General features: G+C 41.9%; 1 protein-coding gene across 1 annotated transcript in view; it reads right to left on the bottom strand.

Moving 5' to 3' along the window:
* LOC139542274 (voltage-dependent T-type calcium channel subunit alpha-1H-like) overlaps positions 1-19,175 on the bottom strand; it is a 98,147-nt gene that overhangs the window by 41,844 nt on the left and 37,128 nt on the right. Inside the window, exons 7-9 of the mRNA XM_071347507.1 lie at positions 6,596-6,908; positions 5,076-5,168; positions 869-1,376 (exon numbers count right to left, since the gene is read on the bottom strand). Of these exons, the coding sequence (XP_071203608.1) occupies positions 869-1,376; positions 5,076-5,168; positions 6,596-6,908 (914 nt within the window). The remainder of the gene's footprint in view (positions 1-868; positions 1,377-5,075; positions 5,169-6,595; positions 6,909-19,175) is intronic.

Below are 19,175 nucleotides of genomic sequence, written 5' to 3'. Positions count from 1 at the left end.
CACACACTGAGAGAACACACACTGAGAACACACACTGAGAGAACACACACTGAGAACACACACTGAGAGAACACACACTGAGAACACACACTGAGAACACACACACTGAGAGAACACACACTGAGAGAACACACACTGAGAACACACACACTGCGAACACACACTGAGAGAACACACACACTGAGAACACACACTGAGAGAACACACACTGAGAACACACACTGAGAGAACACACACTGAGAACACACACTGAGAGAACACACACTGAGAACACACACTGAGAGAGAACACACACTGAGAGAGAACACACACTGAGAGAACACACACTGAGAGAACACACACTGAGAGAACACACACTGAGAGAACACCCACACTGAGAGAACACACACTGAGAGAACACACACTGAGAACACACACTGAGAGAACACACACTGAGAGAACATACACTGAGAGAACACACACTGAGAGAACACACACTGAGAGAACACACACTGAGAGAACACACACTGAGAGAACACACACTGAGAACACACACTGAGAACACACACTGAGAGAGAACACACACTGAGAGAACACACACTGAGAGAACACACACTGAGAGAACACACACTGAGAGAACACACACACTGAGAGAACACACACTGAGAGAACACACACTGAGAACACACACTGAGAACACACACTGAGAACACACACTGAGAACACACACACTGCGAGAACACACACACTGAGAGAACACACGCTTAGAACACACACACACACACACACACACACACACACACACACACACACACACACACACACACACACACACACACACACACACACACACACACACACTCACTCACTCACTCACTCACTCACTCACTCTTATCGTGTTCTAACACCAGGTCGTAGAGGTCGTGGGGGTAGATAGAAGGGTAGTTTAACTCCCTGCCCCTCCTCCCTACTCCTCCGTTACTCATCTCCACCCCCACACAGTTAGACGGACGAGGAAGAGGAGGAGGACGATGAGCAAGGTGGAAGACGCCATGGGTGTGTCCCGAGTGCCGATTGGCCAGTCCGTTCACCTCTCCTTTGGGTGTGTGTTGGTGTGTGTGTGTCCAACAGGGACAGGTGCGGCGAGGTGTGTGTGTAGAGCAGTGGGTGACGGCCCGGGCGATTCTGCGGGTCAGTTTACGGTACAGGTGTCCGATGTAGCGCAGTATCTCCTCGTAGCAGGACCCCGGCTCCTGATAGGAAGCCAGAGTGGAGGCGTTGCTGAGGTAACGGGCACGCTGCTCCGACCTCATCAGGGCGTTCTCGCGCTGTTTCGTCTCTGAGAACTGGGTCGCTATGACGACCAGGCACAGGTTCAGCATGAAGAACGAGCCCACCTGGAGAGGGAGGGACAAACACAGAGTTACCATGACAACACACACACACAGAATTATCACGACAAAACGCACAGAGTTACCAGGACAACACACACAGAGTTACCGTGACAACACACACACACATAATTATCACGACAACACGCACAGAGTTACCAGGACAACACACACAGAGTTACCGTGACAACACACACACACAGAATTATCACGACAACACGCACAGAGTTACCTGGACAACACACACAGAGTTACCGTGACAACACACACACACAGAATTATCACGACAACACGCACAGAGTTACCAGGAAGACACACACGTAGTTACCAGGACGACACACACACACACACATATTCAGAACCACATTCCTGTAAAGCTTAGAGAGGATCTCATGTTAAATACTGTTGAAGTAATATGGCTACAGGTTCATCTGCCTCACCTAAAGCCCATTCTGGTGGGAAGCTGCTATACACCACCAAGTGCTAACAGTCAGTATCTGAATAATGTGTGAAATTCTTGATAATGTATGTGATATCAACAGAGAGGTATATTTTCTGGGTGATTTAAATATTGACTGGCTTTCATCAAGCTGCCCACTCAAGAAAAAGCTTCAAACTGTAACTAGTGCCTGCAACCTGGTTCAGGTTATCAGTCAACCTACCAGGGTATTTACAAACAGCACAGGAATGAAATCATCAACATGTATTGATCACATCTTTACTAATGCTGCAGAAAGTTGTTTTAAAGCTGTATCCAAATCCATAGGATGTAGTGATCACAATATAGTAGCCATATCTAGGAAAACCAAAGATCCAAAGGGCCTGATATAGTGTATAAGAGGTCATACAGTATGTTTTGTAGGGTTAGGATGTAGGATGTAGTGATCACAATATAGTAGCCATATCTAGGAAAACCAAAGATCCAAAGGGCCTGATATAGTGTATAAGAGGTCATACAGTATGTTTTGTAGGGTTAGGATGTAGGATGTAGTGATCACAATATAGTAGCCATATCTAGGAAAACCAAAGATCCAAAGGGCCTGATATAGTGTATAAGAGGTCATACAGTATGTTTTGTAGGGTTAGGATGTAGGATGTAGTGATCACAATATAGTAGCCATATCTAGGAAAACCAAAGATCCAAAGGGCCTGATATAGTGTATAAGAGGTCATACAGTATGTTTTGTAGGGTTAGGATGTAGGATGTAGTGATCACAATATAGTAGCCATATCTAGGAAAACCACAGATCCAAAGGCTGGACTAATACAGTGTATAAGAGGTCATACAATACGTTTTGTAGTGATTCATATGTTGATGATGTAAATAATATTTGTTGGTGTGTAATGAGGAGCAACCAGACACAGCACTCCAGATACTAATAAGCACCCGTTAAGAAAATGACTGTAAAAACTGTTAAAATCCCCTTGTATTGATGAGTAATTGAAAAAAATGGTATGGTTGAGAGGGATGAGGCAAAAGGAATGGCAGATAAGTCTGGCTGCACAACCGATTGGCCAAAGAAATCATGTGACTGAACTAAATAAAAAGAAGAAGAATCTTCTTATCATGAAGATAATAAAAAGCTTTGGATGAAATTCAATGAAATTCAATGACATTTTAGGCAAAAAGGCAAACTCAGCTCCATCATTCATTGAATCAGATGGCTCATCACAAAACCCACTGATATTGCAGATTACTTAAATCAATTTTTTCATCGGCAAGATAAGCAAACTTAGGGATGACATGCCAGCAACAAACGCTGACACTACACATCCAAGTATATCTGATCGAATTATGAATTATGAAAGACAAGAAGTGTAATTTAGAATTCTGTAAAGTCAGTGTGGAAGAGGTGAAGCAATTATTGTTGTCTATCAACAATGACAAGCCACCGGGGTCTGACAATCTGGATGGAAAATTACTGAGGATAATAGCGGAAGATATTGCCACTTGTCACGTTCGGACCAAGGCGCAGCGGATGTTGAGTTCCACATATTTATTAAACTTAGCAAAATCAAAACAATAAATCAATAAACTAACAACGAAATGTGACTACGTGGGGCACGAAACACAAAATAATATCCCACAAAAGGTTTGTCTGGAGTTGAATCCTAGTTGTAGTGGTCTGATAAAGTCATGATAATCTAGTTGGTTTGTCTGGAGTTGAATCCTAGTTGAAGTGGTCTGATAAAGTCATGATAATCTAGTTGGTTTGTCTGGAGTTGAATCCTAGTTGAAGTGGTCTGATAAAGTCATGATAATCTAGTTGATTTGTCTGGAGTTGAATCCTAGTTGAAGTGGTCTGATAAAGTCATGATAATCTAGTTGATTTGTCTGGAGTTGAATCCTAGTTGAAGTGGTCTGATAAAGTCATGATAATCTAGTTGGTTTGTCTGGAGTTGAATCCTAGTTGTAGTGGTCTGATAAAGTCATGATAATCTAGTTGGTTTGTCTGGAGTTGAATCCTAGTTGAAGTGGTCTGATAAAGTCATGATAATCTAGTTGGTTTGTCTGGAGTTGAATCCTAGTTGAAGTGGTCTGATAAAGTCATGATAATCTAGTTGGTTTGTCTGGAGTTGAATCCTAGTTGAAGTGGTCTGATAAAGTCATGATAATCTAGTTGATTTGTCTGGAGTTGAATCCTAGTTGAAGTGGTCTGATAAAGTCATGATAATCTAGTTGGTTTGTCTGGAGTTGAATCCTAGTTGTAGTGGTCTGATAAAGTCATGATAATCTAGTTGGTTTGTCTGGAGTTGAATCCTAGTTGAAGTGGTCTGATAAAGTCATGATAATCTAGTTGGTTTGTCTGGAGTTGAATCCTAGTTGAAGTGGTCTGATAAAGTCATGATAATCTAGTTGGTTTGTCTGGAGTTGAATCCTAGTTGTAGTGGTCTGATAAAGTCATGATAATCTAGTTGGTTTGTCTGGAGTTGAATCCTAGTTGTAGTGGTCTGATAAAGTCATGATAATCTAGTTGGTTTGTCTGGAGTTGAATCCTAGTTGAAGTGGTCTGATAAAGTCATGATAATCTAGTTGGTTTGTCTGGAGTTGAATCCTAGTTGAAGTGGTCTGATAAAGTCATGATAATCTAGTTGGTTTGTCTGGAGTTGAATCCTAGTTGAAGTGGTCTGATAAAGTCATGATAATCTAGTTGGTTTGTCTGGAGTTGAATCCTAGTTGAAGTGGTCTGATAAAGTCATGATAATCTAGTTGGTTTGTCTGGAGTTGAATCCTAGTTGAAGTGGTCTGATAAAGTCCTGATAATCTAGTTGGTTTGTCTGGAGTTGAATCCTAGTTGTAGTGGTCTGATAAAGTCATGATAATCTAGTTGGTTTGTCTGGAGTTGAATCCTAGTTGTAGTGGTCTGATAAAGTCCTGATAATCTAGTCGGTTTGTCTGGAGTTGAATCGTGGTTGAAGTGGTCTGATAAAGTCATGATAATCTAGTTGGTTTGTCTGGAGTTGAATCCTAGTTGTAGTGGTCTGATAAAGTCATGATAATCTAGTTGGTTTGTCTGGAGTTGAATCCTAGTTGTAGTGGTCTGATAAAGTCCTGATAATCTAGTCGGTTTGTCTGGAGTTGAATCGTGGTTGAAGTGGTCTGATAAAGTCATGATAATCTAGTTGGTTTGTCTGGAGTTGAATCCTAGTTGTAGTTGTCTGATAATGATAATGATAATAGATTTGTAGATTGAAGTTACTCACGATGATGAGGAATATAAAATAGATGAAGTTGTAGAAGGAGTGAGCATCCATTACATAGTACATGATGTCTACCCAGCCTTCCAGAGTTATCACCTAGAGGGAGAGAGAGATGGAGACAGATGGAGGGGGAGAGGGAGATAGATGGAGAGAGGGGGAGTGAGAGATAGAGGGAGAGGAAGAGATCAAGGGGGGGAGAGAGAGAGAGGGGGGGAGGGAGGGAGGGAGGGAGGGAGGGAGGGAGGGAGGGAGCGAGAGAGAGGGAGGGGAGGGAGGGAAAGTTAGAGAGAGAGAGAGAGTGAGGGGGAGGGATGGGAGAGAGAGAGAGAGAGAGAGAGAGAGAGGGCGGGCGGGAGGGATGAGAGAGAGAGAGAGAGAGATATAGTGAGAGAGAGATATATAGTGAGAGAGAGATATATATACTCTCAGTGAGAGTGAGAGAGAGAGAGAGAGGGAGGGATGGATGGAGGGAGAGAGATATACAGTGAAAGAGAGAGAGAGATAGAAGGGGAGAGAGAGAGAGGGGGGGAGAGAGATACAAGAGAGAGAGGGAGAGAGAGAGAGAAGGGGGGAGAGAGAGAGAGAGAGAGAAGGGGGGAGAGAGAGAGAGAAGGGGAGAGAGAGAGGGGGGGAGAGAGATGAGAGAGAGAGAGAGAGAGAGAGAGAGGGAGAGAGAGAGAGAGAGAGAGAGAGAGGGGGGGGGGAGAGAGGTGAGAGACAGAAAGACAAATAAAGGGAGCGAAAACAACATCACACATAAATATTAATAAACCACTGCAAAGCGATCACCCAAAGATAGTTCACAATCACACATTTGCTGATGACGTAGTGGGGCCTAACAGCAAAGTCCCTGACAGAGACAGTATTGTTTCTTAAATTCAGTCCAGCGGAAGGACATCAGACCAGTAGCAGGTATAGATTATAGCTAACAAGAAAAGGTTTAAACATGATACTGAACAGACAGACAGCAGGCTGGAAAAACACACATTGGCTAGTGTTTCTGAGTGTGTGTGTGTGTGTGTGTGTGTGTGTGTGTGTGTGTGTGTGTGTGTGTGTGTGTGTGTGTGTGTGTGTGTGTGTGTGTGTGTGTGTGTGTGTGTGTGTGTGTGTGTGTGTGTGTGTCCGGTAGTTTGTCAAGAGAGGAAATGCCAGAGACTCTCCAGAGATGAGAGAGATTCCTGCCTAGAATTTACACAACTTGGTTCCAGACATCTCTCTATCTGGGGGTTTCTCTGTTTGGGCGACGTGTGGTGAGCTGTGACAGAATTTGTTCTTGAATACATGTGATTATTCAACCAACCAACCCACACACTACTTCCTCGTTCCAACCTGATTTATTTATTTTCTCAATTAATCAGTCAGTCAGTCAGTCAATCAGTCAATCAGTCAGTCAATCAGTCAGACAGTCAGACAGTCAGTCAGCCAGTCAGTCAGTCAGTCAATCAGCCAGTCAGTCCTTCAGTCAGTCAGTCAGTCAGTCAGTCAGTCAGTCAGTCAGTCAGTCAGTCATCAATAATAACTACCTGAAAGATAGCGATCCAGGCGTATCCGATGTTGTCAAAGTTGATGGCTCCTTTATGAGGGTTTAGCTCCCCAGCCCGACAGATATTATAATACCGGTACCAGTTCACACACCCGCCTCCTATTGGTCCATCTGCCTCAGGCCCCTCCCCTACCCCTTCTGCCCCCAGCGTGCACCAGGACCCGTCCACTCGGCGACGCGGAACGTCGGAACACCGCAGCATTCCATTCTCCCGATTGGTTGAGCAGATAAAGGGGATGTCCTCCGTCTCCTCGGGCCGATAGTACACAGTCAGGAAGGAGACGTTGTATATCCTGGAGAAAGAAAGAGGGAGAGGGAGAGAGAGACAGAGAGGGAGAGAGAGGCATGGAGGTAGGGAGGAGAGAGAGAGAGAGAAGAGAGAGCGAGAGAGAGGGAGATAGAGAGAGAGAGGGAGAGAGACAGAGGGAGAGTCAGAGAGAGACAGAGGGAAAAAACAGAAACTACTGATGCTCGTAATCACAATAATTCTATATGAGTCTTGACAAATTTTCGTTTTTTCATCTGTCCAACGAAAATATGTCCACGAGAGATTACAGGCCGCCTAATCTCGGTTAACCTAGAACTAAAGTCTTGTGTAATTGGTCAAAAGCTCGATTAAATTCTGGTTCCATACGTGATAAGAGAAGAGATAGGAACCCAGAAGGAACCAGGAAGGAACCAGGAAGGAACCAGGAAGGAACCAGGAAGGAAAAGCTCCAACCTCCAGAACTAATGCTGCTCATTACCTCTAGTCTAATATCTTTAGTCTACCCTCCTGAACCTCTAGTCTAATATCTTTAGTCTACCCTCCTGAACCTCTAGTCTAATATCTTTAGTCTACCCTCCTGAACCTCTAGTCTAATGTCTTTAGTCTACCCTCCTGAACCTCTAGTCTAATATCTTTAGTCTACCCTCCTGAACCTCTAGTATAATATCTTTAGTCTACCCTCCTGAACCTCTAGTCTAATATCTTTAGTCTACCCTCCTGAACCTTTAGTCTAATATCTTTAGTCTACCCTCCTGAACCTCTAGTCTAATATCTGTAGTCTACCCTCCTGAACCTCTAGTCTAATATCTTTAGTCTACCCTCCTGAACCTCTAGTCTAATATCTTTAGTCTACCCTCCTGAACCTCTAGTCTAATATCTTTAGTCTACCCTCCTGAACCTCTAGTCTAATATCTTTAGTCTACCCTCCTGAACCTCTAGTCTAATATCTTTAGTCTACCCTCCTGAACCTCTAGTCTAATATCTTTAGTCTACCCTCCTGAACCCCTAGTCTACCCTCCTGAACCTCTAGTCTAATATATTTAGTCCACCCTCCTGAACCTCTAGTCTAATATCTTTAGTCTACCCTCCTGAACCTCTAGTCTAATATCTTTAGTCTACCCTCCTGAACCTCTAGTCTAATATCTTTAGTCTACCCTCCTGAACCTCTAGTCTAATATATTTAGTCTACCCTCCTGAACCTCTAGTCTAATATCTTTAGTCTACCCTCCTGAACCTCTAGTCTAATATCTTTAGTCTACCCTCCTGAACCTCTAGTCTAATATCTTTAGTCTACCCTCCTGAACCTCTAGTCTAATATATTTAGTCTACCCTCCTGAACCTCTAGTCTAATATCTTTAGTCTACCCTCCTGAACCTCTAGTCTAATATCTTTAGTCTACCCTCCTGAACCTCTAGTCTAATATCTTTAGTCTACCCTCCTGAACCTCTAGTCTAATATCTTTAGTCTACCCTCCTGAACCTCTAGTCTAATATCTTTAGTCTACCCTCCTGAACCTCTAGTCTACCCTCCTGAACCTCTAGTCTAATATATTTAGTCTACCCTCCTGAACCTCTAGTCTAATATCTTTAGTCTACCCTCCTGAACCTGTAGTCTAATATCTTTAGTCTACCCTCCTGAACCTCTAGTCTAATATCTTTAGTCTACCCTCCTGAACCTCTAGTCTAATATCTTTAGTCTACCCTCCTGAACCTCTAGTCTAATATATTTAGTCTACCCTCCTGAACCTCTAGTCTAATATCTTTAGTCTACCCTCCTGAACCTCTAGTCTACCCTCCTGAACCTCTAGTCTAATATCTTTAGTCTACCCTCCTGAACCTCTAGTCTAATATCTTTGGTCTACCCTCCTGAACCTCTAGTCTAATATCTTTAGTCTACCCTCCTGAACCTCTAGTCTAATATCTTTAGTCTACCCTCCTGAACCTCTAGTCTGTCTTTAGTCTACCCTCCTGAACCTCTAGTCTAATATCTTTAGTCTACCCTCCTGAACCTCTAGTCTAATATCTTTAGTCTACCCTCCTGAACCTCTAGTCTAATATCTTTAGTCTACCCTCCTGAACCTCTAGTCTAATATCATTAGTCTACCCTCCTGAACCTCTAGTCTAATATCTTTAGTCTACCCTCCTGAACCTCTAGTCTAATATCTTTAGTCTACCCTCCTGAACCTCTAGTCTAATATCTTTAGTCTACCCTCCTGAACCTCTAGTCTAATATCTTTAGTCTACCCTCCTGAACCTCTAGTCTAATATCTTTAGTCTACCCTCCTGAACCTCTAGTCTAATATCTTTAGTCTACCCTCCTGAACCTCTAGTCTAATATCTTTAGTCCACCCTCCTGAACCTCTAGTCTAATATCTTTAGTCTACCCTCCTGAACCTCTAGTCTAATATCTTTAGTCTACCCTCCTGAACCTCTAGTCTAATATATTTAGTCTACCCTCCTGAACCTCTAGTCTACCCTCCTGAACCTCTAGTCTAATATCTTTAGTCCACCCTCCTGAACCTCTAGTCTAATGTCTTTAGTCTACCCTCCTGAACCTCTAGTCTAATATCTTTAGTCTACCCTCCTGAACCTCTAGTCTAATATCTTTAGTCTACCCTCCTGAACCTCTAGTCTAATATCTTTAGTCTACCCTCCTGAACCTCTAGTCTAATATCTTTAGTCTACCCTCCTGAACCTCTAGTCTAATATCTTTAGTCTACCCTCCTGAACCTCTAGTCTAATATCTTTAGTCTACCCTCCTGAACCTCTAGTCTAATATCTTTAGTCTACCCTCCTGAACCTCTAGTCTAATATCTTTAGTCCACCCTCCTGAACCTCTAGTCTAATATCTTTAGTCTACCCTCCTGAACCTCTAGTCTAATATCTTTAGTCTACCCTCCTGAACCTCTAGTCTAATATATTTAGTCTACCCTCCTGAACCTCTAGTCTACCCTCCTGAACCTCTAGTCTAATATCTTTAGTCCACCCTCCTGAACCTCTAGTCTAATGTCTTTAGTCTACCCTCCTGAACCTCTAGTCTAATATCTTTAGTCTACCCTCCTGAACCTCTAGTCTAATATCTTTAGTCTACCCTCCTGAACCTCTAGTCTAATATCTTTAGTCTACCCTCCTGAACCTCTAGTCTAATATCTTTAGTCTACCCTCCTGAACCTCTAGTCTAATATCTTTAGTCTACCCTCCTGAACCTCTAGTCTAATATATTTAGTCTACCCTCCTGAACCTCTAGTCTAATATCTTTAGTCTACCCTCCTGAACCTCTAGTCTAATATCTTTAGTCTACCCTCCTGAACCTCTAGTCTAATATCTTTAGTCTACCCTCCTGAACCTCTAGTCTAATATCTTTAGTCTACCCTCCTGAACCTCTAGTCTAATATCTTTAGTCTACCCTCCTGAACCTCTAGTCTAATATCTTTAGTCCACCCTCCTGAACCTCTAGTCTAATATCTTTAGTCTACCCTCCTGAACCTCTAGTCTAATGTCTTTAGTCTACCCTCCTGAACCTCTAGTCAAATAATCTTTAGTCTACCCTCCTGAACCTCTAGTCTAATATCTTTAGTCTACCCTCCTGAACCTCTAGTCTAATATCTTTAGTCTACCCTCCTGAACCTCTAGTCTAATATCTTTAGTCTACCCTCCTGAACCTCTAGTCTAATATCATTAGTCTACCCTCCTGAACCTCTAGTCTACCCTCCTGAACCTCTAGTCTAATATCTTTAGTCTACCCTCCTGGTTCTCTAGTCTAATATCTTTAGTCTACCCTCCTGAACCTCTAGTCTAATATCTTTAGTCTACCCTCCTGAACCTCTAGTCTAATATCTTTAGTCTACCCTCCTGAACCTCTAGTCTAATATCTTTAGTCTACCCTCCTGAACCTCTAGTCTAATATCATTAGTCTACCCTCCTGAACCTCTAGTCTACCCTCCTGAACCTCTAGTCTAATATCTTTAGTCTACCCTCCTGGTTCTCTAGTCTAATATCTTTAGTCTACCCTCCTGAACCTCTAGTCTAATATCTTTAGTCTACCCTCCTGAACCTCTAGTCTAATATCTTTAGTCTCCCCTCCTGAACCTCTAGTCTAATATCTTTAGTCTACCCTCCTGAACCTCTAGTCTAATATCTTTAGTCTACCCTCCTGAACCTCTAGTCTAATATCTTTAGTCTACCCTCCTGAACCTCTAGTCTAATATCTTTAGTCTACCCTCCTGAACCTCTAGTCTAATATCTTTAGTCTACCCTCCTGAACCTCTAGTCTAATATCTTTAGTCTACCCTCCTGAACCTCTAGTCTAATATCTTTAGTCTACCCTCCTGAACCTCTAGTCTAATATCTTTAGTCTACCCTCCTGAACCTCTAGTCTAATATCTTTAGTCTACCCTCCTGAACCTCTAGTCTAATATCTTTAGTCTACCCTCCTGAACCTCTAGTCTAATATCTTTAGTCTACCCTCCTGAACCTCTAGTCTAATATCTTTAGTCTACCCTCCTGAACCTCTAGTCTAATATCTTTAGTCTACCCTCCTGAACCTCTAGTCTAATATCTTTAGTCTACCCTCCTGAACCTCTAGTCTAATATCTTTAGTCTACCCTCCTGAACCTCTAGTCTAATATCTTTAGTCTACCCTCCTGAACCTCTAGTCTAATATCTTTAGTCTACCCTCCTGAACCTCTAGTCTAATAGCTTTAGTCTACCCTCCTGAACCTCTAGTCTACCCTCCTGAACCTCTAGTCTAATATCTTTAGTCTACCCTCCTGAACCTCTAGTCTAATATCTTTTGTCTACCCTCCTGAACCTCTAGTCTAATATCTTTAGTCCACCCGCCTGAACCTCTAGTCTAATATCTTTAGTCTAACCTCCTGAACCTCTAGTCTACCCTCCTGAACCTCTAGTCTAATATCTTTAGTCTACCCTCCTGAACCTCTAGTCTAATATCTTTTGTCTACCCTCCTGAACCTCTAGTCTAATATCTTTAGTCCACCCGCCTGAACCTCTAGTCTAATATCTTTAGTCTAACCTCCTGAACCTCTAGTCTAATATCTTTTGTCTACCCTCCTGAACCTCTAGTCTAATATCTTTAGTCCACCCGCCTGAACCTCTAGTCTAATATCTTTAGTCTACCCTCCTGAACCTCTAGTCTAATATCTTTAGTCTACCCTCCTGAACCTCTAGTCTAATATCTTTAGTCTACCCTCCTGAACCTCTAGTCTAATATCTTTAGTCCACCCGCCTGAACCTCTAGTCTAATATCTTTAGTCTACCCTCCTGAACCTCTAGTCTAATATCTTTAGTCTACCCTCCTGAACCTCTAGTCTAATATCTATAGTCTACCCTCCTGAACCTCTAGTCTAATATCTTTAGTCTACCCTCCTGAACCTCTAGTCTAATATCTTTAGTCTACCCTCCTGAACCTCTAGTCTAATATCTGTAGTCTACCCTCCTGAACCTCTAGTCTAATATCTTTAGTCTACCCTCCTGAACCTCTAGTCTAATATCTTTAGTCTACCCTCCTGAACCTCTAGTCTAATATCTTTAGTCTACCCTCCTGAACCTCTAGTCTAATATCTTTAGTCTACCCTCCTGAACCTCTAGTCTAATATCTTTAGTCTACCCTCCTGAACCTCTAGTCTAATATCTTTAGTCTACCCTCCTGAACCTCTAGTCTAATATCTTTAGTCTACCCTCCTGAACCTCTAGTCTAATATCTTTAGTCCACCCTCCTGAACCTCTAGTCTAATATCTTTAGTCTACCCTCCTGAACCTCTAGTCTAATATCTTTAGTCTACCCTCCTGAACCTCTAGTCTAATATCTTTAGTCTACCCTCCTGAACCTCTAGTCTAATATATTTAGTCTACCCTCCTGAACCTCTAGTCTAATATCTTTAGTCTACCCTCCTGAACCTCTAGTCTAATATCTTTAGTCTACCCTCCTGAACCTCTAGTCTAATATCTTTAGTCTACCCTCGTGAACCTCTAGTCTAATATCTTTAGTCTACCCTCCTGAACCTCTAGTCTACCCTCCTGAACCTCTAGTCTAATATATTTAGTCTACCCTCCTGAACCTCTAGTCTAATATCTTTAGTCTACCCTCCTGAACCTCTAGTCTAATATCTTTAGTCTACCCTCCTGAACCTCTAGTCTAATATCTTTAGTCTACCCTCCTGAACCTCTAGTCTAATATCTTTAGTCTACCCTCCTGAACCTCTAGTCTAATATCTTTAGTCTACCCTCCTGAACCTCTAGTCTAATGTATTTAGTCTACCCTCCTGAACCTCTAGTCTAATATATTTAGTCTACCCTCCTGAACCTCTAGTCTAATATCTTTAGTCTACCCTCCTGAACCTCTAGTCTACCCTCCTGAACCTCTAGTCTAATATCTTTAGTCTACCCTCCTGGTTCTCTAGTCTAATATCTTTAGTCTACCCTCCTGAACCTCTAGTCTAATATCTTTAGTCTACCCTCCTGAACCTCTAGTCTAATATCTTTAGTCTACCCTCCTGAACCTCTAGTCTAATATCTTTAGTCTACCCTCCTGAACCTCTAGTCTAATATCTTTAGTCTACCCTCCTGAACCTCTAGTCTAATATCTTTAGTCCACCCGCCTGAACCTCTAGTCTAATATCTTTAGTCTACCCTCCTGAACCTCTAGTCTAATATCTTTAGTCTACCCTCCTGAACCTCTAGTCTAATATCTTTAGTCTACCCTCCTGAACCTCTAGTCTAATATCTTTAGTCTACCCTCCTGAACCTCTAGTCTAATATCTTTAGTCTACCCTCCTGAACCTCTAGTCTAATATCTTTAGTCTACCCTCCTGAACCTCTAGTCTAATATCTTTAGTCTACCCTCCTGAACCTCTAGTCTAATATCTTTAGTCTACCCTCCTGAACCCCTAGTCTACCCTCCTGAACCTCTAGTCTAATATATTTAGTCTACCCTCCTGAACCTCTAGTCTAATATATTTAGTCTACCCTCCTGAACCTCTAGTCTAATATCTTTAGTCTACCCTCCTGAACCTCTAGTCTAATATCTTTAGTCTACCCTCCTGAACCTCTAGTCTAATATCTTTAGTCTACCCTCCTGAACCTCTAGTCTAATATCTTTAGTCTACCCTCCTGAACCTCTAGTCTAATATCTTTAGTCTACCCTCCTGAACCTCTAGTCTAATATCTATAGTCTACCCTCCTGAACCTCTAGTCTAATATCTTTAGTCTACCCTCCTGAACCTCTAGTCTAATATCTTTAGTCTACCCTCCTGAACCTCTAGTCTAATATCTTTAGTCTACCCTCCTGAACCTCTAGTCTAATATCTTTAGTCTACCCTCCTGAACCTCTAGTCTAATATCTTTAGTCTACCCTCCTGAACCTCTAGTCTAATATCTTTAGTCTACCCTCCTGAACCTCTAGTCTAATATCTTTAGTCTACCCTCCTGAACCTCTAGTCTAATATCTTTAGTCTACCCTCCTGAACCTCTAGTCTAATATCTTTAGTCTACCCTCCTGAACCTCTAGTCTACCCTCCTGAACCTCTAGTCTAATATATTTAGTCTACCCTCCTGAACCTCTAGTCTAATATATTTAGTCTACCCTCCTGAACCTCTAGTCTAATATCTTTAGTCTACCCTCCTGAACCTCTAGTCTAATATCTTTAGTCCACCCTCCTGAACCTCTAGTCTAATATCTTTAGTCTACCCTCCTGAACCTCTAGTCTAATATCTTTAGTCTACCCTCCTGAACCTCTAGTCTAATATCTTTAGTCTACCCTCCTGAACCTCTAGTCTAATATCTTTAGTCTACCCTCCTGAACCTCTAGTCTAATATCTTTAGTCTACCCTCCTGAACCTCTAGTCTAATGTCTTTAGTCTACCCTCCTGAACCTCTAGTCTAATATCTTTAGTCTACCCTCCTGAACCTCTAGTCTAATATCTATAGTCTACCCTCCTGAACCTCTAGTCTAATATCTTTAGTCTACCCTCCTGAACCTCTAGTCTAATATCTTTAGTCTACCCTCCTGAACCTCTAGTCTAATATCTTTAGTCTACCCTCCTGAACCTCTAGTCTAATATCTTTAGTCTACCCTCCTGAACCTCTAGTCTAATATGTTTAGTCTACCCTCCTGAACCTCTAGTCTAATATCTTTAGTCTACCCTCCTGAACCTCTAGTCTAATGTCTTTAGTCTACCCTCCTGAACCTCTAGTCTAATATCTTTAGTCTACCCTCCTGAACCTCTAGTCTAATATCTTTAGTCTACCCTCCTGAACCTCTAGTCTAATATCTTTAGTCTACCCTCCTGAACCTCTAGTCTAATATCTTTAGTCTACCCTCCTGAACCTCTAGTCTAATATCTTTAGTCTACCCTCCTGAACCTCTAGTCTAATATCTTTAGTCTACCCTCCTGAACCTCTAGTCTAATATCTTTAGTCCACCCTCCTGAACCTCTAGTCTACCCTCCTGAACCTCTAGTCTACCCTCCTGAACCTCTAGTCTAATATCTTTAGTCTACCCTCCTGAACCTCTAGTCTAATATCTTTAGTCTACCCTCCTGAACCTCTAGTCTAATATCTTTAGTCTACCCTCCTGAACCTCTAGTCTAATATCTTTAGTCTACCCTCCTGAACCTCTAGTCTAATATCTTTAGTCTACCCTCCTGAACCTCTAGTCTAATATCTTTAGTCTACCCTCCTGAACCTCTAGTCTAATATCTTTAGTCTACCCTCCTGAACCTCTAGTCTAATATCTTTAGTCTACCCTACAGAACCTCTAGTCTACCCTCCTGAACCTCTAGTCTAATATCTTTAGTCTACCCTTCTGAACCTCTAGTCTAAAATCTTTGGTCTACCCTCCTGAACCTCTAGTCTAATATCTTTAGTCTACCCTCCTGAACCTCTAGTCTAATATCTTTAGTCCACCCGCCTGAACCTCTAGTCTAATATCTTTAGTCTACCCTCCTGAACCTCTAGTCTAATATCTTTAGTCTACCCTCCTGAACCTCTAGTCTAATATCTTTAGTCTACCCTCCTGAACCTCTAGTCTAATATCTTTAGTCTACCCTCCTGAACCTCTAGTCTAATATCTTTAGTCTACCCTCCTGAACCTCTAGTCTAATATCTTTAGACTACCCTCCTGAACCTCTAGTCTAATATCTTTAGTCTACCCTACAGAACCTCTAGTCTACCCTCCTGAACCTCTAGTCTAATATCTTTAGTCTACCCTTCTGAACCTCTAGTCTAAAATCTTTGGTCTACCCTCCTGAACCTCTAGTCTAATATCTTTAGTCTACCCTCCTGAACCTCTAGTCTAATATCTTTAGTCCACCCGCCTGAACCTCTAGTCTAATATCTTTAGTCTACCCTCCTGAACCTCTAGTCTAATATCTTTAGTCTACCCTCCTGAACCTCTAGTCTAATATCTTTAGTCTACCCTCCTGAACCTCTAGTCTAATATCTTTAGTCTACCCTCCTGAACCTCTAGTCTAATATCTTTAGTCTACCCTCCTGAACCTCTAGTCTAATATCTTTAGTCTACCCTCCTGAACCTCTAGTCTAATATCTTTAGTCTACCCTCCTGAACCTCTAGTCTAATATCTTTAGTCTACCCTCCTGAACCTCTAGTCTAATATCTTTAGTCTACCCTCCTGAACCTCTAGTCTAATATCTTTAGTCTACCCTCCTGAACCTCTAGTCTAATATCTTTAGTCTACCCTCCTGAACCTCTAGTCTAATAGCTTTAGTCTACCCTCCTGAACCTCTAGTCTAATAGCTTTAGTCTACCCTCCTGAACCTCTAGTCTACCCTCCTGAACCTCTAGTCTAATATCTTTAGTCTACCCTCCTGAACCTCTAGTCTAATATCTTTTGTCTACCCTCCTGAACCTCTAGTCTAATATCTTTAGTCCACCCGCCTGAACCTCTAGTCTAATATCTTTAGTCTAACCTCCTGAACCTCTAGTCTAATATCTTTAGTCTACCCTCCTGAACCTCTAGTCTAATATCTTTAGTCTACCCTCCTGAACCTCTAGTCTAATATCTTTAGTCTACCTTCCTGAACCTCTAGTCTAATATCTTTAGTCTACCCTCCTGAACCTCTAGTCTAATATCTTTAGTCTACCCTCCTGAACCTCTAGTCTAATATCTTTAGTCTACCCTCCTGAACCTCTAGTCTAATATCTTTAGTCTACCCTCCTGAACCTCTAGTCTAATATCTTTAGTCTACCCTCCTGAACCTCTAGTCTAATATCTTTAGTCTACCCTCCTGAACCTCTAGTCTAATATCTTTAGTCTACCCTCCTGAACCTCTAGTCTAATATCTTTAGTCTACCCTCCTGAACCTCTAGTCTAATATCTTTAGTCTACCCTCCTGAACCTCTAGTCTAATATCTTTAGTCCACCCTCCTGAACCTCTAGTCTAATATCTTTAGTCTACCCTCCTGAACCTCTAGTCTAATATCTTTAGTCTACCCTCCTGAACCTCTAGTCTAATATCTTTAGTCTACCCTCCTGAACCTCTAGTCTAATATCTTTAGTCTACCCTCCTGAACCTCTAGTCTAATATCTTTAGTCTACCCTCCTGAACCTCTAGTCTAATATCTTTAGTCTACCCTCCTGAACCTCTAGTCTAATATCTTTAGTCTACCCTCCTGAACCTCTAGTCTACCCTCCTGAACCTCTAGTCTAATACCTTTAGTCTACCCTCCTGAACCTCTAGTCTAATATCTTTAGTCTACCCTCCTGAACCTCTAGTCTAATATCTTTAGTCTACCCTCCTGAACCTCTAGTCTAATATCTTTAGTCTACCCTCCTGAACCTCTAGTCTAATATCTTTAGTCTACCCTCCTGAACCTCTAGTCTAATATCTTTAGTCTACCCTCCTGAACCTCTAGTCTAATATCTTTAGTCTACCCTCCTGAACCTCTAGTCTAATATCTTTAGTCTACCCTCCTGAACCTCTAGTCTAATATCTTTAGTCTACCCTCCTGAACCTCTAGTCTAATATCTTTAGTCTACCCTCCTGAACCTCTAGTCTACCCTCCTGAACCTCTAGTCTAATATCTATAGTCTACCCTCCTGAACCTCTAGTCTAATATCTTTAGTCTACCCTCCTGAACCTCTAGTCTAATATCTTTAGTCCACCCTCCTGAACCTCTAGTCTAATATCTTTAGTCTACCCTCCTGAACCTCTAGTCTAATATCTTTAGTCTACCCTCCTGAACCTCTAGTCTAATATCTTTAGTCTACCCTCCTGAACCTCTAGTCTAATATCTTTAGTCTACCCTCCTGAACCTCTAGTCTAATATCTTTAGTCTACCCTCCTGAACCTCTAGTCTAATATCTTTTGTCTACCCTCCTGAACCTCTAGTCTAATATCTTTAGTCCACCCGCCTGAACCTCTAGTCTAATATCTTTAGTCTAACCTCCTGAACCTCTAGTCTAATATCTTTAGTCTACCCTCCTGAACCTCTAGTCTAATATCTTTAGTCTACCCTCCTGAACCTCTAGTCTAATATCTTTAGTCTACCTTCCTGAACCTCTAGTCTAATATCTTTAGTCTACCCTCCTGAACCTCTAGTCTAATACCTTTAGTCTACCCTCCTGAACCTCTAGTCTAATATCTTTAGTCTACCCTCCTGAACCTCTAGTCTAATATCTTTAGTCTACCCTCCTGAACCTCTAGTCTAATATCTTTAGTCTACCCTCCTGAACCTCTAGTCTAATATCTTTAGTCTACCCTCCTGAACCTCTAGTCTAATATCTTTAGTCTACCCTCCTGAACCTCTAGTCTAATATCTTTAGTCCACCCTCCTGAACCTCTAGTCTAATATCTTTAGTCTACCCTCCTGAACCTCTAGTCTAATATCTTTAGTCTACCCTCCTGAACCTCTAGTCTAATATCTTTAGTCTACCCTCCTGAACCTCTAGTCTAATATCTTTAGTCTACCCTCCTGAACCTCTAGTCTAATATCTTTAGTCTACCCTCCTGAACCTCTAGTCTAATATCTTTAGTCTACCCTCCTGAACCTCTAGTCTAATATCTTTAGTCTACCCTCCTGAACCTCTAGTCTAATATCTTTAGTCTACCCTCCTGAACCTCTAGTCTACCCTCCTGAACCTCTAGTCTAATACCTTTAGTCTACCCTCCTGAACCTCTAGTCTAATATCTTTAGTCTACCCTCCTGAACCTCTAGTCTAATATCTTTAGTCTACCCTCCTGAACCTCTAGTCTAATATCTTTAGTCTACCCTCCTGAACCTCTAGTCTAATATCTTTAGTCTACCCTCCTGAAC

Source organism: Salvelinus alpinus, chromosome 2 (genome assembly GCF_045679555.1).
Source record: "Salvelinus alpinus chromosome 2, SLU_Salpinus.1, whole genome shotgun sequence".
Taxonomy (NCBI): domain Eukaryota; kingdom Metazoa; phylum Chordata; class Actinopteri; order Salmoniformes; family Salmonidae; genus Salvelinus; species Salvelinus alpinus.
Note: the sequence above shows the minus strand (reverse complement) of the source record. Positions and strands in the feature narration are given on the sequence as shown.